Here is a 25,582-nt window from a genome sequence, read left to right as displayed (position 1 = left end):
ACTTGTCTCTCGTTGTTCTTCCTCCAGGAAAGAAAGCTGTGGGGTGTCGATGGGTTTACCGCACCAAATTCAGGGTTGATGGTTCCATCGAACGGTATAAAGCACGTTTGGTCGCTAAAGGTTTCACACAAACAGAGGGGGTAGATTTCTTTGAAACCTTTTCTCCTGTTGTCAAACTCACCACAGTTCGGTTCCTTCTCTCCATTGCCATTTCCTTTGGCTGGTTTTTGCATCAACTAGATGTTGATAATGCATTTCTCAATGGTGACCTTGATGAAGAAGTATATATGAAACCCCCTCCTGGCATGCTTCTGCCTTCTCCACAACTAGTCTGCAAGCTTAATAAATATTTGTATGGTTTAAAACAGGCCAGTCGTCAGTGGAATGCCAAACTCACTTCTGCCTTAATCCAATTTGGCTTCACTCAAAGCACAACTGATTACTCCTTATTTGTTCAGAAAACCCGCACTGCCTTTATTATTATTTTGATTTATGTGGATGACATAGTCATAGCTGGGAATAATCTTCAAACTATTCATCACATTAAGTCTTATCTCAATGATCAATTCCACATCAAAGAACTTGGTCATTTAAAATACTTCTTAGGGCTTGAGGTTGCCCGCTCTCATAGAGGCTTAATTCTCAATCAACGAAAGTATTGTCTTGACATTCTTTCTGAATTTGGCTTAACAGGCTGTAAACCTGTTTCTTCTCCTGCCAACCCCTCTATCAAGTTGAATAATATTGATGGAGATCTTATTTCTGATCCTACAAACTTTCGCAGGCTCATTGGCAAATTCTTGTATCTCACTCACACACAACTTGACATTAGCTACGCTGTGCAGCAAGTCAGCCAATTCATGACAGCACCCAGAACCTCTCATCTTCAAGCTGCCATTCATATTCTCAAGTAACTCAAGAATGCTCCTGGCCTGGGTCTTTTTTATCCTGTTCACAACTCTCACAGACTCCAAGCTTTCTCTGATTCTGATTGGGCCTCCTGCAACACTACACGAAAATCTGTTACAGGATACTGCATATTCTATGGCAGCTGCTTAATATCCTGGAAGTCCAAAAAGCAATCCACAATTTCCCGTAGTTCCACAGAAGCTGAATATAGGGCTCTTGCTACTATTGCTTGTGAACTTCAATGGTTAAAATACGTCTCTGATGCCTTATTTCTAGACATACCTCTGCCTTTTTCCACCTACTGTGATAATCAATCCACTATACAGCTTGCAAAGAATCCATCCTTTCATGAGCGGACCAAACACATTGAAGTGGATTGCCATTTCATTCGTGCTAAAATTGTTGATGGGCTGATTGTTCTTTCTCACGTCTCCTCCAAACATCAATTTGCTGATGTTTTTACAAAATCTTTGTATCCTGCACCTTTTTCTTCCTTTATTTCCAAGTTAGGGTTGTTCAATGTTCACCACCCAACTTGAGAGGGGGTATTAGAGTACAGTCTATGACTTTTTGTTATGGGTTGTTAAAACCGTTTCTTTTCTGTTTCGTTTTCTTCAGAACTTAGTTCTATATTAACTAAGTTTCTGCTTTTGTAAGAGTGAGTTGATCAATGAAAGCTATACGTCCTTTCCATGCTCATTACCCTCTGTTATCTTTAATAAACTAACAAAAGGGTTAGCCAAACAACTCCGACACTGAAGCGAAAGAGTACGAGTACTCCCAAAGCAGATTTAAGATCTGAGGAACCCTAACATATATGAGGCACGAGATTAATTACACAGAGCCCTAATAGGAAACACGAAGAACTAAACCAGGGATGAAGGTTAAGGGTTCATGGACGACTTACGTGGTAAAACGAGGCCAAACCAACTCAGATCTGACTGAACTTCAGAACCCTAGTAGAGGTTTTGCGACTGCTCTACGAAGGAATGGAGGGACTGTTCCTGCAAAATGAAAAGGGATGGAACATTAAGACAAACTTAGGGTCTATTGCCCCTTTGGGCCAGTCCTTAGATCCAATAATTTGGGACAACCTTTAAAAATAAAAGTGGCTTTACAAAAGAAAATTCTATTTCGATGTTGAAAACTTTTCTTTAATTAATTAATAAGTTCACAAAACGTGTACGAGAAGTAATCAATGTGGAAAAAAGGTCTTAGGAAATTTTCTCACACGACTGTGTCAAAGAAAAAACAATGTAACTGCCAAAAATTGATATAAGTTCACGATAATAAATAAATATCAAAAGTCAGTGATGTGACAAATGAAATCAACTATGAATAGCTTTTGTTTATGAGTAGCTATGTTCGTAATTATATTTATAAATGGATTATAGAATCATTATTTGATTCGAAATATTTTGTAATAAAAATTTTGGTCTTTAATATATTGATATTTTCTTATTTGAGATCTAATACTTCTTTTTTATCATGAGTAATAAATAGATTAGAAGTTTTTATCTGATGCCCTATCATTATTTTCTGTTAGATTGATGATTGATATTTAACTTTTCGTGTAAACATTTTATGTGTGGAAATAAAAACAACCTCGTTTTCGTATGAGATCATTTTCCTAGACTAACTCAAAAGAATTAAGATTTTATACTCAAGTTAATAGCATATTCAAACAAAGGTCCACAAATTTTCCTTGTTTCTTCATCCTTTAATCACAATATAGGGATTGATGCTCCAATTTTAAAGACTCACATCAAAATTTTCAATTTATTAAACAGACAATATAAAGAAAAAAATGCATTACATGTACTGAAGATAAAAACACAAAACTATAATATTACCATAATAATAATAATAATAATATTATTATTATTATATTTATTATGAAAAGACATGTGGAAAGAAAGATGCTTAATTATTGGTTGTTGATGATTCCACAAGATAAGGGATTGAAAGAATGTGAAAGAGAAATGCAAGTGTTGAAAGGATGCATAATGCAATATAAAAAGAGAAGGGGTTGCAAAATGAAAATAAACAGAAGAGTAGTGAGGGCATGGCAATGGAGTGAGTGAAATTGGAAGAAGATAAACAGAAGCGATTGAGAGACAGAGACAGCAAAACCAAAACAACAAAAGTGAAGGTAAATCCTCTGCTAAGGTATCTTTCTTCACTTTAGTTCTAATGATCTCTTTTCTCTTATTTTAAACATATTTTAATATTAAAAATTATAATATAAGTTAAAAGTTAATATTGTGTATGAATAAAAAGGTTAAACAATATATATATATATATATATATATATATATATATATATATATATATATATATATATATATATATATAAGCTTTTTTCAGGCTCTTGGCAGTTAACGAAATGTCATCTAAGAGCAGATGCCCTCCTCCTCACCGACTCTTCCACTCTAAGCTTATTACTAGGCCAAATTTCATAGTTATCTGAGATAGAAAGAAGTAGGTCTCGCTTTCTGTGCGGCATGAACCCACTGATTGGAAGACAATACCTATAGGGGGCTGGTAATTGAAATCCGAATAAGCTAGTCAAGTAGAAGGAACTCCCAGAGTGTGAAGCCCCTTGGAGTAGGGGTAGGGGGATGAGACTTGGTCTGGGGCAATTGCACCGTTCTCTCCCTCCGCACATGACTAATCGAGAACGAACTTCGCAATTAGATATATATATATATATATATATATATATATATATATATATATATATATATATATATATATATATATATATATATATATATATATTAAAACAATACGTAAATACGATAAAAAATAATTTTAGGTCTAACTCAATTTTACATCATCAATTTTAAATAATATATATATAACGTAAACCAATCTTAGTTTTAGTCAATGTGAAATTTTGAACACACTATTTTTACATTGTGACATATATATTTTAAGTGTAAGACTATATATTAATAGATGATTTGATAACGACCCAATAACAAATGGAATAAACTCAATAAACACAAAATTTTGCTAGGATAAGAGTTAACTTATGACTCCAATATAATATTTAGAAGTGATTTTTTTTTTCTAGTTCAACTCCATATAATCAACTTATAAGGTTAGATTTCATTTACATGTATATTTTAAACTGGTCTTATCTCTAATAAATATAAAATTTTTAATAAAATATATTATATTAAAGTTGAGGTTACCAAATGTTAAATATGAAATATTATCCAAATTTTAAAATATTAAAAGTGAATGAGTAAATTTAGAAGTCTTATGGGAATAGATGATACGACTCGTAGTTACTCTATGCAGAACATTAAAGCCTGTTTGAAATTAAAATTTTAATGTTTAGATTTAAAATATATTTATTAAATCATTTTAAATATTTAATTGTTAATATATTTTTAGTTTTTCAACTTGCACATAAAATTATAATTTATTACCGTTTCAAATTTTGATACATTTTGGTTATCAAATTTTAAAAATGAATGGATATAATTTTTTAAACTCAATTTCATTCAATGTTTTTAATATGTCAAATGCGTTTCCTAACTTACATTACAAATAGAATATATTAAAAAAGGTAAATAACTCAAATGCTAACCTCAAATGCATTTGATAAATAAAAAAATTTAATATTTTTTTACTAAAAGAACTATATTCATTCATTTCTAAAATTTGTAAACTAAAATATATCAAAATTTTAGAAATGGACGAATTTCAATTTCGCATCAAAATTTAAAAATTAAAAATATATTTAACTTTGAAATATATAAAACAACAATTGAGTCGTAAAAAATACAAATGTTGACACTTTTTATATATTAATCTTAACATAGATAAGATAGAGAAAAAGTGAAACGAAGGTAAGACAAGATAAAAAAAAGAAAAAAAAGAGCAAAGAGTTATTGTATGAATTTTTGAAAATATTTTCTTATATTTCTAGATTTATTTTCAGTTTTTTTTTTCTATTTGTAAACCTATTCTTTACAATGGGTTCTATATTCTCTAAAATGATAATCACCTTGAAATTTCTAATTCAAACAAAGTATTAAAATAAAATGAATATAGCCTTTTTTTATTTATCATATGTGTTAATTTATATATTAAATATTATTAATTGTATATCTGTTTTAATATATTATCTTTATATATATATATATATATATATATATATATATATATATATATATTCAAATTATTTTTTATTTTTTATTTTATAAAGATGCTCGTATATGTACATGTATCTAAAAAAATATCAGTATTAATTACATGCAAACTCAAAACAAACAAAAAACAAAAAAAAACATCAATATTACAATATAAATGGTTTAGGACTACTCTTGGTGAGTGTTGACACTTGTGTGCTTCATGTGCTAAAGTTCATAGGAATTCAAATATATTAAAATATGATGTATATTGAATGTTTATGCCATACAATTACATTAATCAGATCTAAGCCTATTGTGAATTCTAAGATTTTTCTAAATTTGAAAGTTCTCACTTGGTAACTTTCCATACCACCTATGCATATAACTTTATAATAGATATGCAATATATTAGGTTGTCTATGAATGTTGTTTTAAGTTAAACAACATATTTACTAACAAATATTATTGGAGAATATGATTTGAAATTTGTGTACAAATATCTTGTTTTAAGCTTCTTTTTTTTTTTAATTTTTTTATGTTGTAATCCATTTTCTTGTGAGTTCTATCAACAGAATCTTTTTCACTTAGAGTGTATGATCATACTTATTTCTTCCTTTCCATAATATTATAATTTCAAATCTTTAAAACGATTTCATAGTAAACGATGCAACGAGTTTTAGTATTAATTATTTCATTTCTATTTTACTCCGGAATAAATTATAAGAACAATAAATATATATGTATAGAGAGAAGAGAGAGAGGTTAACATTATTTCTAAATTTTAAATCTAAATATTATTCATTATTATTGAATTATTTTAAGAATTAATATTTATTACAAGTGTTAAAATCAATTATACAAACGACTCAAAATAAAAAAAACTTAAGTCAATTTCACTCACTTTTTAGTATGTTATAAATAATTGAATGAATTGATTTAACCTACCTATTTTTGGAAATAAGTATTCATTTATTTCACCCAACGTTACATAAAATAATTATTTTACCCAACATTACACTAAATAAATATAAAATGATAAATGATATTGTAAAAATGAAAAAAAAAATTAAAAATATATATATATATATATATATATATATATATATATATATATATATATATATAAACAAATAAGTTAAATATTCAAATTATTCAAAAACATTATAATATTAAAGGAAGCCAAAATCTTAAACATTTATGATGAAAAATATTGAAAAATACTCTTAAAATTATGATTAACTTACCTTGAATTTTATTAAATAAATTTATATTTAACCTCATTTTACAAAATCAACTTATAAAATAAAAATAAAATAAGAATCATACTACTTCACTATTATATTTCACTATTATATGTTATAATTTTGCCACGTGGGACGTCCAAAAAGTTATACAAATTAGCCAACTTTAAAGTTTCAAACTTCAACCTGTTGCTGTAGGAAGCTTGCTTTCAGCTGGTTTTTCTATTCTCAAATTTCAGTTTCCATGCATAAATAATTTATAGAAATTATACTTTTATACAAGGCCAAATGACAAGATGTCACGGTTTCCATGCATTTTTTTTCTGGTAGGGGTTAAGTCTGCTTTGTTTCAAGAAATTTTATGCCAATGTCAGGGTTTTGTTTTGAATGAAGAACCAGAATGAAACTCGTTCCTTACAATGCTTCAGTACTTCTTTCATTCACCCTTTACATTTTTTTTCTTTGCAGGATATTCTCTGATGCCGGCTCTAAGAATTCATGGACATGCCTTTGCTATTTTGTGTTGTTTTATCATCCTTACAGAAGCTTCTCAAACAGCCCCTTCAGAAGGTGTGAATTTGTTAAGCCCTACAAAACTTTGAAACTTTCCGTTTCACTTTTTCCTTTCTGGCTTGTCACTTTAGATTCTGTACTAGTGAACTTGGATTAAAATTTCTGTCCAAGCTGCAAAATGCGGGAGGAATTTGTAATCATGATAATGATATGTTTTAGTGTAATATTCTGCATTGCCACAAACATATGGCATATAGAACTTTTAACCTTAGTGGTTGATATGTATTTGTAGTAAATGCACTGATTGACATCAAGAAAAGTTTGATTGATCCTAAGAACAATCTGAGGAACTGGAATTCGGGTGACCCATGTATGGCAAACTGGACTGGGGTTCATTGTTTTGATAGGGCGGAGGCTGATGGTTACTTCCATGTCCAAAAGCTGTATGTATACATTATTTATCCTTCTCCTTTCTTTAACTCTTCCCAATTTCAATTTATTTTATTTAGATATTATATAAGGAAGAGTTAATGTGCATGGAATTAATACATTCTAATTATTTTCTGTTATTTCACTTTTATGAAGCTACTTAATGACTATGAATCTGTCGGGAAGTTTAGCCCCACAGCTTGGTCAGCTATCTCATCTTCAGATACTGTGAGTTGTGTAATGCTATAAATTGTTGCATGGAAAGGCGAATAACGGTATCAGAGAAAAGGTATTATCATATGACATACTAATATCCTCATTGTTTTATGCTTGAAGGTCTTTCATGTGGAACAATTTGACAGGCACAATACCGAAGGAAATTGGAAATGTCTTGCCATTGGAACTCTTGTAAGAACACTGCTAAAGCAGTAAAAGTATTAGTACAGTTCCTCATCAAGTTTTTATTTGCTAACATAGTTGTTTAAAAGAAGGATCTTATTTGCTTTAGTGTGTATGCAGAATAAAATTCATACTTCTGTTGATATTGATGTGCTATGAATACGCATATTGTATTTCTCTGAGACAAGATTGTTGTTCAGATCATCAGAGTCAAATTAATTTACTGAGTATAATTGGAAAACTTTTGGTAAAATAAAAGCTTCTATGTGGGGGAAATTTCTGATGTTCTGCTTTCTGAATGCCAGTGTTAGTGACTGAACAGTAGTGATCATGCTAGTGCTCCTTAGTTATTTTTGGTATATTTTCTACGCAGGCTCCTAAGTGGGAATAAGTTATCTGGTAATTTACCAGATGAGCTTGGCAACCTTTGGAATTTGGATAGACTCCAAGTTGATGAAAACCAATTGTCAGGTCCTATTCCGGAGTCATTTGGCAACATGGCCAAAGTTAAACATCTGTAAGCGGGTCTATAAACCAAATGCACCATCATCTCATATAGGAGCTAGATTTCTTACGTGTTCCATTATCTGCTTCATTTGAATCTTCGCAGCCACATGAATAACAACTCGTTTTGTTGTCAACTTCCTTCCACACTTTCAAATCTGTCTAATCTCGTGCATTTGTGAGTATTTTGAAGCCAATTTTTTCCATTGCATCTTCAGAAGCATGTCGGCATGACCTTTACAAGTTTTTGTTGTCTCCTTTTTAAATGACTTTTCAGGCTTGTGGACAACAATAACCTATCTGGTAACCTTCCACCAGGTTTCTCTGTCTTGCAACGGTTAAGAATACTGTATGTTCTACTTCCACCTTGTTTAGATTGTAGTATTTATTACTTGTATTACTGTTGACATGCATTGCTTAATATCTAGTGTAGCATAAGTAGACATGTTTAAAATCATTCTCTGATACACAAAGTTCTCAGGATGATGAAACAAGAACATTAATGACCATATAAGTACATACACCTTGTCTAGGTTGTTCTGACAATTGAAGATATGCCTGATAGAAGAGCGATGGTGTATACATCACAGGACAGAACTAAATGGCAACATAAAATTTCTGAATAGAATTCCATTCTTTCTTCTCAAGGACTCCCTACTCTGTAAACTGATTTTTAGCATTTAGGAGAAATGATAGTCATGTCTTGCATGCATGGACTTGCTGACGCATGCAGGTACATATGTCCTTAATGTTCAGCATGAAATCCTTCTTTTCATTTGCTTCTTACTTCAAAAGGCAAGCAACTCTATATAAAATGATTTGAATTATTAGTATAATCGACTTTATACAACAACTTTATGGAATTATGGAGCCCTGTCACACGTTTGAAACTAAAGCGATTTGTAATGTATCATCAATTCATGTTCTTACTCTTTTCAATCCCCAAGGTAATTTGGTTGTGTGTAAACTCAATCCAATGACTAATAAGAGTTTCCCTTTTTTAAGCTATTTATGATTCATTTTGTGCAGTCCATGCCAAAAGGTGGGGATAAAAAGGGCAGTAGAAGTCTTGGGTATAAAATAATAACAAAAAGATTTTAGATGGGGAAATATGATAGCATACATATCACTAGCAGAGCCTTAGGTTCCATCAATAGGTATAAAAGAAGCAAACTGATAAAAAAGGTATGTATATTGAGAAGTATTTAGTTTTTCTTTTCTTTTTAAAATGCCCAGCATGAATAGTCTTTTACAATCCATGCTTCCCATAAATCAATCCTCTACATATGTTGTACTTGATCATCCATTGATGCCTTTATTTTAGTTTCAGGTTTTTATGATTGTGAGTTAATACTCACAGGTGTAGCCTGTAGATTCTTCCTTTCCATTTTTAGTGATGTTTTATCATGTAATGTAACTTATGCAACAGTCAACTGCAGGACTCGTGTGAATAAGATATCAACGGGGTGGGTAGGGTACGGGTAGTAGCTCTTCCGTACCCTATCCGCCAGATAAATATCTGTCCCGTATCCCGTATCCCGTACCCATATCCGTCAGGTATTCGTTATGCGGGTACTCGTATAAATTTTTAATATCCACAGATATCTACGGTTACCCACGGGTATTTACAAAATAAAAATAAATATTTAACTACATATTTTAATCGTAAATTCAAATAAAATACAATACATCACATTCATAAATTTTAAATAAAGTCCAAATAACCCATTTAAATAGTGTTGAATGACAGTTTACAAAAAAATGATTTTTTTTTTAAAACTAATTGATAAAAAAATAACTCATTCAAACTCAATATGCTGATATTTTAATCATGTTTTTTTTTTTTTTAATTTAAACTAGAGTATAACGGGTACGAATATTTATGGGTATGGATACTATAATATCCGTATCCACCCCGTTAACATGCGGATATTATACCCGTACCCGCCATTACCAGCGGGTATCCATTTACAATATTCATTATTTACTCGTTACGGGTTTTATCTACAAATATCCGCGAGTACGGATTTTTTTGATATCTCTACCTATGAACAGTTGAAATACTTTTAGTTTGCAAAGGTGGTTCTTACTTCTAGTATTCAGCTGCAAATTCAAAAGTTTGTAGTCTTTTACGTATTCTACGAAGGACTTTAAGTGTATAATAGCACATCTTGGACGTCAGTTGGTAATTTTATGGACTAGTGAGTATTTGATGTTTAACTATAATCTTGTTAGGAATCGAATTGAGTAATATATAGGGAGAAGACTCACACACCTATTATCTAAAGATAATGTCTTAATCTCTTTTATAAATTTGTTTATGATTTATTGGTATCAAAATTCGTAGATACATCCTCCAACTATATATATATATATATATATATATATATATATATATATATATATATTTATTTATTTATTTATTTTGTGGAGATCTCACATCAATAGTTTTGTATAACGGAGATAAAAAAACAATCCTAGATACATCCTTACTAAATATATAATCAATCTCAATGAAACATAAATTTCCTTAAAACAAGTGTCTTACCAAAAATAAAGCGTCCAGAAGTAGAGAAGGATATCAAAATCTACAATAATGTAATTATCTATATATTAAACATTGATGTGACTGTAGGACAGCACTTTGAATGCTTTCACGTGTACTAAAAATTGGCTAGAAAAGGGATTTTACCAACAATTATGATTTTGGTATTGACTTTTTTTTCGATGCAGCCAACTTGATAACAATAATTTCAATGGGAATGAAATTCCTTTTACCTATGGAAACTTCTCCGGTCTAGTGAAATTGTAAGTACTTTTAGGATAGACACTTCTTTTTGTTTTAAATTTAATATAGCATGTTACAGATACTTACTGACCCTTTTTTAGTTATCAACAAAGTACTTAAGTTTTTATTTTCAACTGTTAATTCAACATACTTGTGATTATTTTTGTTATTTAAGTTTTTTTTTTTTTTCTGTCTGACTGAACAGAAGTCTGAGAAACTGCAATCTGCAAGGAACTATTCCTGATTTCAGTTCAATAACCAACCTTAGCTATTTGTAAGTTAAAATATCACTTGTGGATTTGTTCTCTCTATAGTATTTAATGAGAAAGAAATCATCTACTACTACTCATGTTTTAGTTACCAACTAATGTGATTGGTTCATGTTTTAGAGACCTTAGCAGGAATCAGTTTACTGGAACTATACCATCAAACAAACTTGCAGACAATATGACAACTATGTATATAAATACTCAAGTTTTGTTTGTATATTTTGTATCTATGTTGGTTTCCTTTCATCACAATGTTAATTTTGCTGAATCCTAGTCAGTTAGCGATGACATATTTGAGTTTGATGCAGTAATTTTCTTACTATTGCAGTGATCTATCCAATAATCTTCTCGAAGGACCAATTCCTCTAAGCTTCATATACCCCAATCTTCAAAAACTGTGAGAAGATATATACCTGTCAATCTGTTTTTCTCGTTATATTCATTCAATTATTTCATATCAATATCTTGAAATATCTTAAATAAAACTTTCTATTGAAGAAGCCATCGTTGGCATCACTTCTTGGATTTAGTGAGACTTCCGTCCAAGTGAAAGTCTTTGCACATTGGGTTGATGTTTTTGTTTCATTGTTAAACACAGGTCACTTGAGAACAATTTGCTAAATGGATCAATCCCTGCTAGCATATGGCAGGACAGGGCCTTCAATACTGAAGACAAACTTAAAATGTAACTTCTGAATCCAGATTACTGCTATAATCTAAAGGAATATTAATTTTTTTCATCAAGTTAAATAACTTTGCTAAAGAATTTACTATTGATGGAGTGTATGTTATATTATGTCATTTTCAAAGTAAATTCATTTTCTTCTTCTTATATGTGTGCAGCAATCTCGAAAATAACTCACTAGTCAACGTTTTGGGAAATCTGAACCCCCCAGCAAATGTTACCTTGAGGTTTGCTCAGTCTTTGTTGTTCATATCGTGTTCAAAATATCTCATACATTTATGCTTAATTTTTAGTTCAAGTGTTTCACTTTAAGTATGAAAATAATTGTCAAAATTATTTATAGCCACTATACATTTAATAAGAAAGAAATTGAAATGATGTTTTGTTTGGTGTTCATAAATTATAATAAGAAGCACAAGTACTTCTATATGATATGCCTTGTCTTGTTGTAGCAATGCCAGATGCTACATGGACACTTTGAATAGTTTTAGTCTCGCGTTAGTTATAATTCAGTTTAGATGTTATATTATATCTGTTTCTGTCCTTTTGAAGTTGCCATTTCCTAGTGTCCCCGTGTTACTCGGATATGTGTTTTCCAAATATCTCGTGTCAGTTCTTTCTTTTTTCCTTGAAGGCTTTATGGCAATACAGTCTGCGACAATTCTAACATAGAAAATATTGGTCAATATTGTGGACCTGGAGGAGATGAAGAACATGAAGTAGTCAAAGACCCAAATAATGCATCAAGTGTGTGTCTAATTCAAGATTGCCAAGCAGATAATTCATATGAATTATATGTACCCTCTTTCCCAATTCCTTGCTATTGTGCAGCTCCTCTGATAATTGGATACAGGCTGAAAAGTCCAAGTTTTTCTTACTTTGCTCCCTATTTTGCAATGTTTGTAATATATGTAACTGATTCCTTAAGCTTAGAACACTATCAGTTATCAATATCTGCTTGGGAAGATGGAAACCGTATAACCATGTATTTAAAACTATTCCCTTCATATGATTCCCACTTAAATATGTTCAACGAAAGTGAGGTCGATCGTATTAAAACCACATTTACATCATGGCGATTTCCTCCCAATCATTTCTTTGGACCATATGAACTCCTGAGCTTCACTCTTGTTGGACCTTATACAGCTAGTAAGTTTCGTAATCTCAACATTTTATTATTGAATCTTATATGCGTAGCAAATTTATGCCATGTGTTGATTACACTATTACCATTGCAATCCATCAAATATTTTTTTTATGATTTTTATGGAACAAATTTCTTTTGCTACTTGTAGAAGTTATTGGCATTTTAACATGCATAATACTGGAAGATTTCGCTATAAATTCTCTATAAAGCATTGTAACAAAGATGTTGCTATAAATTTTATATATTTTAAGTATCACTGCCAATTGGTTCTAATGGTATATACCTTATGTTTGTGACGTTTGGAGCACACACAAAGACAAGCTACCAAACCATATGCGTCCCTCTTTGTACTTTGGTTACAGATCTCTCCTTTTAGTTAATCTGTTATTAGAATTGATTTGCCTTTGCCGAGTTTCTCTAATTTAACTTTCCTTTTATAGCTACTGATTCAAAGAGGGGTAGATCTAATTCACTCATATTGGTTGCTGCTATAATATCAGCTGTTGCTAGTATAGCAACATCTGCTCTAATCATTTTCCTGCTTTTTAGAAGACGTGCAAAATATCTGAATAGGAGTTCAAGGAAACTTAAGTGTAAGTATTGTAAGTCTTTCTGCTAGCGTCATTTTGATTTCCTTGAAGAATGGGATTCCATGCCTATTTCTTTTTGCAGCCCCTAGTGTACACATTAAAATAGACAGTGTGAAAGAATTTACTTTCATAGAACTGGCTATTGCTACGAACAATTTTAGCAGCTCAAGTATAATTGGCAAAGGAGGTTATGGGGATGTCCATAAAGGCATTTTGTCAGGGGAAACACTTGTGGCCATTAAACGAGCAGCAGAAGATTCCTTACAAGGCCAAAAGGAGTTTTTGACTGAGATTGAACTTTTATCAAGGTTACACCACCGAAATCTTGTCTCACTGATTGGATACTGTAATGAAGAAGAGGAGCAGGTATATATCATATAGCTAGTAACTGCACCTTTGTTGTCTGCATCATCTTTGATTTAAGTGTTGTTGAAGAATTCAAATGTGAGAAAGAAATCGCCGTGCACAAATGCCATAGCATAATATGCATTCCTCTAACTACTGAGGCAGTTATTTTATTAGCGTCCCGTTTGTCTCCTTTAGTCTGTTTAGACCATTTCGCATGCTTGTTCTTTATGTTTATCTGGTTTGGTTTGGTGTGTCTGTTCTGTTAAGCTCACAGGTGAGATGAAGTCATCACTAACTGTTTAGAATTAGTAATAATATTATTGTTCTCATATATTCTTTCTGGTGGTTCAGATGCTGGTTTATGAATTCATGCCCAATGGCACCCTAAGGGACTGGATTTCTGGTATGAAATTGTTGGAATTTTCTGTATTTGGAAGTAAAAATAAATATGTACCACCTTGTTTTGTTAGTGCATATTATCTCTTTTTCTTTATGTTTTCTGCTCACCAGTTTTAATCTGCATGGAAACTATATATGCTAAAGCAATTTTAATATCTTCTTAGTAAATGTTAGGGTTTGTATAATAAGTTTAAAAGCTTTTCTAATCTGACCTCTGTTGTATTGACACAACTGATGAGATCTTTTATAGGGCTGTTACGTGTCTACAGTTGATTGAGGAAAAATAAATATTTCAATACAGCTAGAAATAAAATGTATATGCTTTTTAAAATACTTATCTTTTGCTCCTAATATTTGGCGAAGCCATGTTGAACAAAGGAAATCATGATAAGTCAATGCTGAAGTTCATAATTTTATTGTCATTCTATCTTTATAAGTAGAAAACAAAAGGATAGAAGTGAACATGTCATAAAGGAAGGACAAAGGATAGTATAATAATGCAGCTCCATGATTTTGAATTGGTGCTGTTTTCAGTAATGCTAATAAGATATAATTCAAAGTTAATATACTAAACTGTGGCAGGTAAAAGTGAAAAAGCCAATGAAAGACAAGATTTTGGTATGAGGTTGAAAACTGCATTGGATGCAGCCAAAGGCGTACTATATCTTCATACAGAGGCTAACCCTCCTATATTCCACCGAGATATTAAAGCCAGCAACATACTTCTAGACTCCAAATTTACAGCTAAAGTAGCTGATTTTGGACTTTCACGGCTTGCATCAGAAGGATCTGGCACTAAATACATTTCAACTGTTGTGAAAGGAACACCAGTAAGTTTGTCAAAGAAAATTTGGAATGATTTCAGTTTCAATATTGAAGACCTGAAGTTACATTGAGAAATTTCTGATTTAAATAAATATTTCAATTGATACAATTCAATTTTGAGTATTTAATTATAAGAGTTCCATGGCTTGGCATATCCTTCTCTTCTATTTAATAGTCTCATGTACAAGCCACTCCATACTAGTCAAATTCCACTTACCATTTAATTTTAGATGTAGCGTAGTTAAAACTTGTCTTATCATTAAATCGTATACTTTTGGGCTGCTGCAATTTCTGTCCTTTCTTACCTGACACTGAATATCAATACTATCTGAAATATGACTATTACGTTGTAATTTGCCTGCAGGGTTACCTTGACCCAGAATATGTATCGACTCATATGTTTACTGACAAAAGTGATATCTATAGCCTAGGAGTTGTGTTTCTGGAGCTTTTGACAGGGATGCAGCCAATCTCACGTGGGAAACACATTGTTACCGAGGTACTCTTTCTATTACTTTTTCTGTCTGTCATATGTGATCACCTAATCACTAAAACTATTGCATAAAACTTATCATGAAAAGTTGAAGTAAACCATGTATGCATTGGCAGAAGAACAGATTTATATACTGATATCTAATTACACATGGATACGTATGATGAGATTTTTCTTTTTGCAATAAATTTCACAGAAGTCATACCAACAATGATTCTGGATTGATTGACAGTATAAATATTTGTATATTGATAATGCATACGAATTAAACTCAAAATTGACTTTTGTGGTAGTACATTGTGTAGAAAAATGTCACATGAATTCTGATATATCTGATTTATTTCCAATCCATGTAAAAAGAAGTACTAGATAAACTTACCAATATCATTAATGGTACATAATTTGGTGTCAGGTTAATGCGGCTTGTCGATCTGGCATGATATATTCCGTCATAGAGAGAAGAATGGGGTTATATCCCTCTGATTGCTTGGACAAGTTTTTAACTCTGGCCCTCAGATGTTGCGAAGATAAACCAGAGGAGAGGCCATCAATTCTAGACGTGGTGAGGGAACTAGAAGATATTGCTGCAATGCTATCACAAAGTGATGAAGCCAGTTTCCCAGATGTTGCCATAGATAACTCAGGTGAAATGGCAACCTCATCATCTTTAGGATCTAATGCAGCAAGAGAGGATCAACACAAGTACGCGTATGTGTCAGGAAGTAATCTTGTCAGTGGTGTCATTCCCACCATTGTTCCTCGCTGATAATGTGCTATGCCATCAGTGCCTTTCACACACTTCAAATATGTAAATATACTGTTTAGTGCTGGCAAGTTTGGGTGTAAGCTATTAAATTTTTGTGTGTTTTGTCAAACAGTGAAAGCACTTTTTCTTGTTTTCATAATTATAAGTTTCCATGACAAAATTGTTCTGGACATGGCATGAACACTTTGTCCGATAATGTTGGGTTTGAAATAAACTTAAATGTATTAAACGTTGGAGCCTTAGCAGTTGAAATCTTATGAGTAGTCAATGCATTAACCATTAGAGTCTTATTAGTAATTAATGTGTTAGTCGTTTTTGTATGTTTTGAGTAAAACAATAAAAAATATGTGAGTGTATAAACTGTATTCGTTGATTGAATGAATAACACAAAATAAGTGAATCAGTTTATTTACACAGTAAATTTGTTGTCTACAAGTAGTGGCTAAAAGCAATGTAGTTCCTCTGTAAAATCAAGAAGCTTTCGCCGTAAAAACCAGGTTGGAGGTTCCAAGCTTTCCGATTTTGGATGCACACTACTAGAGCTTATGTTGTAATTGGTCTCCATTACGTTTTTGTAAACTTGCAAAATCAGAGAAAAATTGTTCTGAATCTTAGAAAGCATCAGCAGAGTTGAATAATTTGGTGTGTATTACAGTCTTAATTATGCCACCAAAATTGGGACACGTGATCATTTCTCCCTATAATTTTAACGCCATACAAAAGTGATGGAAAGTTGTAATAAATGCTTGCGTATGTATGTGTAACGGGTAGACGTGTTAATTTGGTGCAACCCAGAATATTTGACCAAGATCCACGTGGACCGAGGCCAAAAATGTACACGGGACAAAAAAAACTCTATTAAAAAAACCCACAAGATCAAAAACCCAACAAAATCAAAGTGGAGTAGGATTAAACATATTTTCTTCTTAAACAAGAAAAATATATTATTTTATTAAACTTTTGACTTAAGTTTTTCTATCTAGACAATCAAGCTTGGCTCACCCATCTCCATAGTGAAGACGTGCCAGACCAAAGACAAGTTGAACCGATCCAATAGTTAAGAAGGGGTTGGGCTGGTTCGACAGTCGAGACAAACAAGGTCGGACCAATGATCGAGATAGGCCGGATTTGGTCAATGACCGAGTCAGGCTAACGATATAGACGGGTCGGGTCGAGTCGAGCCAGGCTAACAACCAAGACGGGTCGGGTCTAGGGATGTCAACAAGGCAGGTAGGGTACGGGTAGTAGCTCCTTTATATCCTACTCGCTGGATAAATATATGTTTCGTACCTGTACCCATATCCTTGTAGGTATCCGTTATGCATTTGTTATGCGGATACCAACATATTTTTTTGATATTCACGAATATCCATAGGTACCTGCATTTACAAATAAATGAAGATTTTTTAAAACCAATTGATAAAAAATAACCCATTCAAAATAAATGTGTTAATGTTTTAATAATTTTTTAAAATTTAAATTAGAGTATAGCAGGTACGGGTATCCACAGGTACAGATACTATGATACCCGTACCCACCCCGTTAACATGAAGGTATACCAATACCCATTACCCGAGGATATCTATTTTCAATATCTATTTCCTACTTGTTGAGGGTTTTATCCGCATATACCTGTGGGTACAGATTTTTTTGACATTCCTGGTCAGGTCAAGCCGACCTTGAGAGATAGTAGAGACAGGTCGGGCTTGGCCGAAAGGCGAGATGGGTCAACTCGAGCCGACGAAGAAGAGAAGTCTTTGTCGTCAAGCGAGCCAAGCCCATATCAGGCACAACTCGTCTCTAACATCGGCACAAATTGGCTCGTATCGACTGTCGACCAGACCCGACTCAATCTGACATGTCTCGACCGTCAACATCAACTCGACCCATCTCGCCCATCGGCCTGAGTTGGCACGGCTCGCCCATCAACCGGACTTGTCTCGCCTGTCGAACCCATGTTAACTCTAATTCTAACCCACTTCGGGACGGAGACTATTTTTTTACTCCCTCATTTTGGGCCCATGAAAAGTGGGTCAGAGCTTGTCCATGCCAAATTGATATTTCTAGTAACTAATATGTGTAATTGTGGCTTGTGTCTTAGATTTTTAGTGAAAGAGGATTTTTATCTAAGAGTTACTTTATATATATATATATATATAATTTGGGTCAACAAACATTAGATGTTTAAGATTGAAGAAAGTTAATTGTGCTGGTGACTTTTTTTCAAATTTAAAGCGCTAATGTTTATAAAATTTATGTTCACATGTTTGTCACTCAAGTAGTTTGTCAAGGAAAGAGCATAAACAATTTTGCTTATATTTTCTTAACATATATTTTATAGGTCCAGATGTACAACTTATCATTTAAAAATTTTACTCCAATGTTATGTAAGAAATTTGTGTAAATCGTGTTATTTTATCTTACATATTTTCATTTTTTACACTAGGATAAATGCATGTATGATAGCACTTCGTGCACGTGTATCATTTTTTAAATATTTTTAAATTATTTAAATTTTAAAAATAATAATTAAAAGAGTAAAATTGAAAAAATAAAAATTGTATATATTTATAGATATAACTATAAATAAAATAAATTTAATTATTGAAATAAAAAATATTGTGTAAATAATTTTTATTATTAGTAATTATTTAAATTTGAAAAACTAGTTACTGAATGATAAAAAACAAATAATTATTTTATAATGGATAGTTATTTGAATTAAAAAATAGTTAATAAAATGATAAAACTAAAAAAAGAAATTATTATGAATAATTATTTAAATTTTAAAAATATTAATTAAAAGGATAAAATTGAAAAACAAAAACAAGACACATAAATGTGTATCCTCTTTATATAGATTTAAATTTAAAAAATATTAATTAAAAGGATAAAATTGAAAAAAAAATACAAAAATGTGTATCCTCTTTTGTATAGACTAGTGTAAACACAAGCATATGTGTATATGATTTTTCTGAATATATATAATATTAAAAAAATTTAATAAATAAGGAAAAAAGTTAAGATATGAAATAAATTTATATTTATTAAGAAAAAAAATGAAATAAATAGAGAAAAAAAAACTATTAATGAATAAAAAATAAATTTGTTAAAACAGTTTTATAGAAAATATATAAAAATAACTCTCGGTCATTAAAAGAGAATTATACTATGAAGGGTAAAAAAAATTATATGATAAAGGGCAAAAGAAACGATTAAGAATTGAACTTTTACAATGAAGGTCAATTAAGTTTCAATAGATACTAATCACTTAGGCCTTGTCTTCCTACACCTCCGTATATTAAAATCTTTCTAGATTGTGGGATCCAGAAAAAAAAAATAACATTTTGGACCGTAGAATTTGGATTTGAAAACTATATTTTTCTTAAAAATATTTTTTGAGCTGTACAATTCAGAAGTCAAATGACTTTCTAATTGAAATTTAGAAATTGAATTTTTTTTCTAACCATTTTTTGTCGATGTACAATACAATTCAAAATTCATTATTGACTTTTAGATTTTGGAAATCATTTATTACTTTCGAATTGTATAATAAAAAAAGAAAAAGTGAAAGGTTTTTCTTTTTTTTTATATGGGAGTGCAGGAAGAAATATATTGAGGAAGAATGAAGAAACTGTTTATTCTACTGTTATACAAAAACGTAGTCTGGCTAGGCTAATTTACAAAAAGGGAGTATGTGTGTTTATTAATTGGAGAGTGTAAATAGTAGTTACAACCCAATGGTAGTAATTGAAACCCAATGTTAAGGCCCAAATTTGAGAGGGGAAGAAGAAGTGCACGAAAATGTGGTTGGCAAGGAAGATACACACACCATCATCACCATCATATCATCATCTACATACATGCATCATCTGAGTGTTGTGTTGTGTTGTGTTGTGTTGTGTTGAATTGGGTGGACAAGACTGACACGACAAGGAACGCAGCAGCTCACAATGCTAACCCTCAATCTCAATGCTATTTCTTCTTCGTCGGTTCTCTTTCTTTATCTCCCACCTCGTACACCTGTTTTTTTTATTCACTTTTGTCGTTATGATTATATATTTCTGTATATCTTTTGTTTCAGGTTCTCAATTGTTCCATTTCATGCCAATTATCCTCTGTCTACTCAAACACAATTGTTATTTCCTTCCAATTTTAATTACTCCATTGCTACTACAGGTGGACACACTCTCACTGTCTTTGTTCTTCCCTTTTCTCAATTTCTTATCATAATTTATTCACTGTAAAGGTTTCCCTTTTGGCTGCAGCAACCAGAAAGTTCAAGTCTTTTCAGCTCAAGGCTGGATTTTGGGAATCAATTAAATCTGGGTACCTTCAATTTTCATTCTTCATTTTGGTAATAAAAGGAAAACCAAAAGGGCACCAGCCCCTATACTTGTATTGTGCAAAATCTTATACACATTCAAGGAAATTGGCACTTTGTGCCTTAATTTTGAAAGCAAGCTATTGATTATCTAAGTATAAAAGTATTATCAAACATGTGTACCCTGTTGCTTTTGGGAGTTATATGATGGTTAGTGTATCTCTTATCTTGAAAATACCCTTCACCTAATGACTTGTTTCCTCGTCAAGGTTGATGAAAGATAACTCAATGCAAGTCATTGATCCACCCTCTATAGATGAAGAAGATGAAGAACCTATGCCTCAAGAGTTTGTCCTTGTGGAAAAGACAGAACCTGATGGAACAATTGAACAAATAATATTCTCTTCAGGTGGAGATATTGATGTATATGATCTTGAAGCCCTCTGTGACAAGGTGTGATTCTAATGTGTCTTTAAGTTGTGTGTTGATTTTTCTAATTACTATTGTAAGGCAGTTTTGAAGTCACTTCTCTACAGTCTTCAATACACTGAAATCATGTTAGTTTTGAAGTTACTAAGTTTGTCAACACTAGGACTTTCTTGCTAATCAGCACAGTAGTTTCCTTTAGTATATGTTCCTTAATACACATCTACTGAGTATTTTTTTTAACATCATAATTTACTAATTCAGTGTATAACTTTTATCAATAAAGTTGAGTGCTTAGACTTTGTTATTTAATCATGCTCACCCTCTGGCAAAATGAATGGTTATGACTTTGACAGGTAGGGTGGCCACGTAGACCACTGTCAAAATTAGCTGCGGCTTTGAAAAATAGCTATATAGTGGCCTCACTTCATTCTATAAGAAAGTCGCCTGGGTCAGGTAAAATTACTATGGCATCTTGTTTTTGTCTTCTGTCTAAATCAATTAGTTGAATGGTTAAGCTTTTTCTTTATTCTTATACCTATCTAAACCTATTTGATGAACATCTTAGTGTACTTGGCGAAGTTATTTAACAGAGGGGGATGAACAGAAGAGATTAATTGGCATGGCCCGTGCTACGTCTGACCATGCCTTCAATGCCACAATTTGGGATGTTCTAGTTGATCCTAGTTACCAGGTATTTTCTGTCACTGAACTTGGATTTTGAATGAAAACTCTGGTGTAGTTGCTTGAAAAGTTTGCTACCAAAAGTGGAATATGCAAAATCTCAAATTCATGTATAATATACTTTAGTCTAATGCATAAATCATGGTAAATATTGAATTGGCATCACTCTGTGTCCATTTTTATTTAACGATGCAAAATTCCCAAAAAAGTTAGTGGTATTCTGTACTTTCCCCCTCCATTCTATTTCAAACTACTCCAGTAAAAACCACTCTCTACTTTATCTCCTGCTAAATTTCCAAAATATTCAGCCATAGAATGAAGATAGTTAATGCTTGAATCTCTAATTTTATTGGAAGAATTGTAAAATCACATGGTACTGCATTCGAGCATTCTGCATTTCTGCCAAAACGAATTTTGTCTGATCCAATTTAAGCTTAAACCATGGCTATAGGTTCCATTTGAATAAACAACTTAGTTAAGGTCTTTTGAACATCTGCATATTATGTAAGTTGTTTTCATAATCAAAGGACAATTCTGGTTAATCTATTTTATGTAAACTGTTTTCATAAGCTATCCTAGAGAGCTTGTTGAAATCAGCTGAAATCAGCTTATGAACTTATCAGAAGCTATTTTAAAGCTATAAACAACACAAGTACTCATGTTATAAGTCCAAACTAGTTATACTGCTTATTGATGCTGTTTTTATTGTATAGGGCCAAGGTCTTGGTAAAGCTCTTATAGAGAAACTGATTAGAGCTCTTCTGCAAAGGGACATTGGCAATATAACTCTGTTTGCAGATAGTAAAGGTACAACAATATTGTTATCCTTTATGCATAGTATCATCACTCGTGTTAATCACAGGATTGTGCAAAGTCTCAAAGCTGTTCTGTCTATCAAAAGTGCTTTGTTATTTTGTGAACTTGTGTCATGCTTTCCATGGTTTCTTTCAAGTGAATACAAAGCAAGCCATTTCTTCCTGCACCTCCATAATATCAACCTATACTCCCATATATTTTTGTATTCCGAAATACAAAATAAAAAATGTAATCCACATTGTATAATTCAGAATACAGATATATTCTGGATTTTACAATTCGGAATGCAATTTTTATATTCTAGATTGTACTTTCTGAAATGTAAAACTTACACTCTAGATTGCACAATCCGGAATACAGAAATTTATGGAAGTGCAGTAAGAAGTTTAGGGAGGTGCAAGAAGAAGCTGCCTACAAAGCAATGTCATAAATTTTAAGGGCTACACTATGGAGCCTTCATTTAGGAACATACTTACCCATTTAACTTGACAATATTCTTCTTTTACTGTGTCATTGCCTCCAGTCTTGACCAATGCTATTCTTATACTCAGTACCTAATTTCCTTCTAATTGGGGATGTAGTTTGGTATTGTTTGGCAGCTTGGAGTCTCAATATTTGCTTTTTTGTCCATTGAATGCAGTTGTGGAATTTTATCGCAATTTAGGCTTTGAAGCTGACCCAGAGGGCATAAAAGGCATGTTTTGGTACCCCAATCACTAATTGAAATTCCACAAAGCTTGCTTTTTCTGATGTCAACGTTGCAATTTGCAACAACAAAGTATATATAACAGAGAAGCAGTGTCAAATTTACCTATTACTTGTAAGATTAAGGTACAAAGATTGGATGGCAACCCTGTGATTGATTATTGCGATAGTGTTAACAAGTTATTCTTTTTCTTTTTTTTTAAGTTTCACTACTTTTGATTATAATATCCTGCTTTATATTTGCAAAAGCTGAAAACCTTCACTACTTAGTAATTGTGATTTTGTTTTCTTTTTTTAATATTTGTTCATTCTGGATGAATTGTATCATATAAAGATAGTTTTCTTATGGTGTTTGGATGTTGAGTTTATAAACACGGGTACTGTTAATGGCATTTTTCTCTCAGTTAACTAGTTTTTTAATTATCTGTTAATTAGCTAAAAATCATAAGTACTATGACATATCTTAAAGTAGTTTTTATAAAAGGTAACAGATTTATCACGTATTAAGGTTTGAAATAATCAGATAACATGATTGTCTTGTCTCATTAAGAGAGGTTAGTTAAATGGATTACGAAACAGTGGAGTTACACCGAAGCTTTAGAAATATTATGAAGATTTTCTCCAAAGTCTTCTCTGTTTATTAAAATAGTTAAAAACGAACATCTAACCTCCTCTGACTATTTCTTTCAATGTTTTTCTCCTTTCTGGTAAAACAATTTAAACTAATTTTTCTTCATTTTTTTTTTCAATTTTATAACAAGTTTCTGTTGTGTATTATGATTTTGTTATGTATGACAAAATAGATATGAATATTGTCATTTTTGTAACTCACATCTTTCTTTAATGGTGTGACCTTTAAAGCTCACCTCTTACTAAGGTGGCAAAATTAGTTGGATATGATAGATGGGTAGGAATTTCTTTTTTCACCCTCATAATTTCTTTCTGCTCTTCCATAAATATGAAAATTCTCATTTTTGTCCTTTGGGTTCATCAAATAACGACTTTCAGATTTATAATTTGAAAGTTATTTTTTGTATGAAAAAAAATATTTTGAGTTGCACAATTTGAAAATTATTTTTATCTTTTGGGTTTTTATTTAATTTTTTTACATCAAAATGCGGTTCATAAATAATTTTATTTTTGTAAAAAAATCTTTGAGAGGTGTATGTAATTCGGAATTTCCTTTTTGGATTGCGCATCCACAAGTAATTTTTACATAAAAGAAAAATTATAAATTGTGGAATTCAAAATTCACTTCGAAAATCTACAACTTAAAAGTCATTGTTGAGAATGAGAAAAGCTTTCATAGTGTAATGTGATATGTTGACCTTTTCTAAATAATAGAGAAAGCATAAAAAATATAAAACTTAGGAACCACCGGAAAAAGACATGATGAGAGGGGCGGCGGCGGAAGGAGAGAAAGAATATGTGGTGGCAACATAAAAGGACCTATCTTTTACGTATTTTGTTGAGGTAAAGTGAAATTTAAATATTTTTATCTTCTTCTATTTTTTAAAATATTTTTTAAAGATAAAATTATAGTGGAGTTCAACACTTCAAAACGAACAATATCTTAAAAACACAATAATTATTTCTAACAGGATTGTCAGATGCACTTGAATCAAAATCAGAACAAAATGAAAGTAAAATAATGTTCCTAAAGTTTTGATGTATAACTTGTAATTTATAAACTACAGTTGAAATTGGTGATATTTACCAATATAGTACTCTAGAATACAAATATTCTATAAATAATCTATCCGTATCTTTCTTCATTATCTTTTCATGTAAACATGAAAGCTTTTGAACCATAAATTACCTAAAGAGTACCCACATTTCAACATCACAAAATTTCAATTTTCAGTACGTCTAACTAATTAGGTCAATCATCTATCTAAATGTGATTATTTTATTTCCTTGTGATAATTATAGTTAAACATTTTAATCATTTCATAACATCATTAATTTCATGGTTTTCCTAACCATATATCAACAACAATAATATTTTATAATCATATTATTTTATGTGACAACTATACTTATTATAATTAAGACAATTGTGCTTTTAAGAATGTGGTAATGTGACACGGAAACTATTATGAGTTTGAACACAAGAAGATGCTTTCTCCCACTAATAATATTATACTTTGCAAGTGGGAAAAAAGTACAAATTA

General features: G+C 31.5%; 2 protein-coding genes across 4 annotated transcripts; both read left to right on the top strand.

The window, feature by feature from the left end:
• Positions 1 to 2,945: 2,945 nt before the first annotated feature.
• On the top strand, positions 2,946 to 16,682 carry LOC114185852 (probable LRR receptor-like serine/threonine-protein kinase At1g06840). 3 transcript variants are annotated; one of them, XM_028073792.1, is made up of 21 exons: positions 2,946 to 3,061; positions 6,767 to 6,868; positions 7,104 to 7,254; positions 7,397 to 7,468; positions 7,577 to 7,648; positions 8,013 to 8,156; positions 8,250 to 8,321; positions 8,421 to 8,492; positions 10,877 to 10,951; positions 11,137 to 11,205; positions 11,321 to 11,389; positions 11,529 to 11,597; positions 11,799 to 11,885; positions 12,044 to 12,112; positions 12,520 to 13,034; positions 13,473 to 13,625; positions 13,705 to 13,988; positions 14,322 to 14,373; positions 14,952 to 15,199; positions 15,559 to 15,693; positions 16,100 to 16,682. In XM_028073792.1, the coding sequence occupies exons 2-21, from the start codon at positions 6,778 to 6,780 to the stop codon at positions 16,451 to 16,453; spliced, it is 2,853 nt and encodes a 950-aa protein (XP_027929593.1). In that variant the 5' UTR covers positions 2,946 to 3,061; positions 6,767 to 6,777; the 3' UTR covers positions 16,454 to 16,682. The 3 variants fall into 3 exon arrangements, with proteins under 3 accessions (XP_027929593.1, XP_027929591.1, XP_027929594.1); XM_028073790.1 differs by having other exon boundaries at positions 2,946 to 3,078; XM_028073793.1 differs by lacking the exon at positions 11,321 to 11,389 and having other exon boundaries at positions 2,946 to 3,078.
• Positions 16,683 to 20,284: 3,602 nt separating this feature from the next.
• LOC114183845 (acetyltransferase NSI) lies at positions 20,285 to 23,656 on the top strand. The gene is made up of 8 exons (XM_028070999.1): positions 20,285 to 20,441; positions 20,538 to 20,632; positions 20,722 to 20,782; positions 21,047 to 21,230; positions 21,560 to 21,659; positions 21,797 to 21,897; positions 22,601 to 22,694; positions 23,344 to 23,656. Exons 1-8 carry the CDS (start codon positions 20,407 to 20,409, stop codon positions 23,421 to 23,423), a joined length of 750 nt encoding a protein of 249 aa, XP_027926800.1. The 5' UTR covers positions 20,285 to 20,406; the 3' UTR covers positions 23,424 to 23,656.
• Positions 23,657 to 25,582: the final 1,926 nt, after the last annotated feature.

Source organism: Vigna unguiculata, chromosome 5, assembly GCF_004118075.2.
Source record: "Vigna unguiculata cultivar IT97K-499-35 chromosome 5, ASM411807v1, whole genome shotgun sequence".
Taxonomy (NCBI): Eukaryota; Viridiplantae; Streptophyta; class Magnoliopsida; order Fabales; family Fabaceae; genus Vigna; species Vigna unguiculata.
The sequence above is the reverse complement of the archived record's forward strand: the minus strand, read 5'-3'. Positions and strand labels throughout refer to the sequence as shown.

What these genes read in the sequence shown, in the direction of transcription:
- LOC114183845 (XM_028070999.1), top strand. Translation starts at nt 20,407, where the DNA reads ATGCTAACCCTCAATCTCAATGCTATTTCTTCTTC. An exon ending in TTGAAGCCCTCTGTGACAAG is followed by an intron (nt 21,231 to 21,559) that starts GTGTGATTCTAA and finishes TGACTTTGACAG; the next exon opens with GTAGGGTGGCCACGTAGACC. An exon ending in TAGTTGATCCTAGTTACCAG is followed by an intron (nt 21,898 to 22,600) that starts GTATTTTCTGTC and finishes TTTATTGTATAG; the next exon opens with GGCCAAGGTCTTGGTAAAGC.
- LOC114185852 (XM_028073792.1), top strand. Translation starts at nt 6,778, where the DNA reads ATGCCGGCTCTAAGAATTCATGGACATGCCTTTGCTATTTTGTGTTGT. An exon ending in GCAGACAATATGACAACTAT is followed by an intron (nt 11,390 to 11,528) that starts GTATATAAATAC and finishes TTACTATTGCAG; the next exon opens with TGATCTATCCAATAATCTTC. An exon ending in TACCCCAATCTTCAAAAACT is followed by an intron (nt 11,598 to 11,798) that starts GTGAGAAGATAT and finishes TGTTAAACACAG; the next exon opens with GTCACTTGAGAACAATTTGC.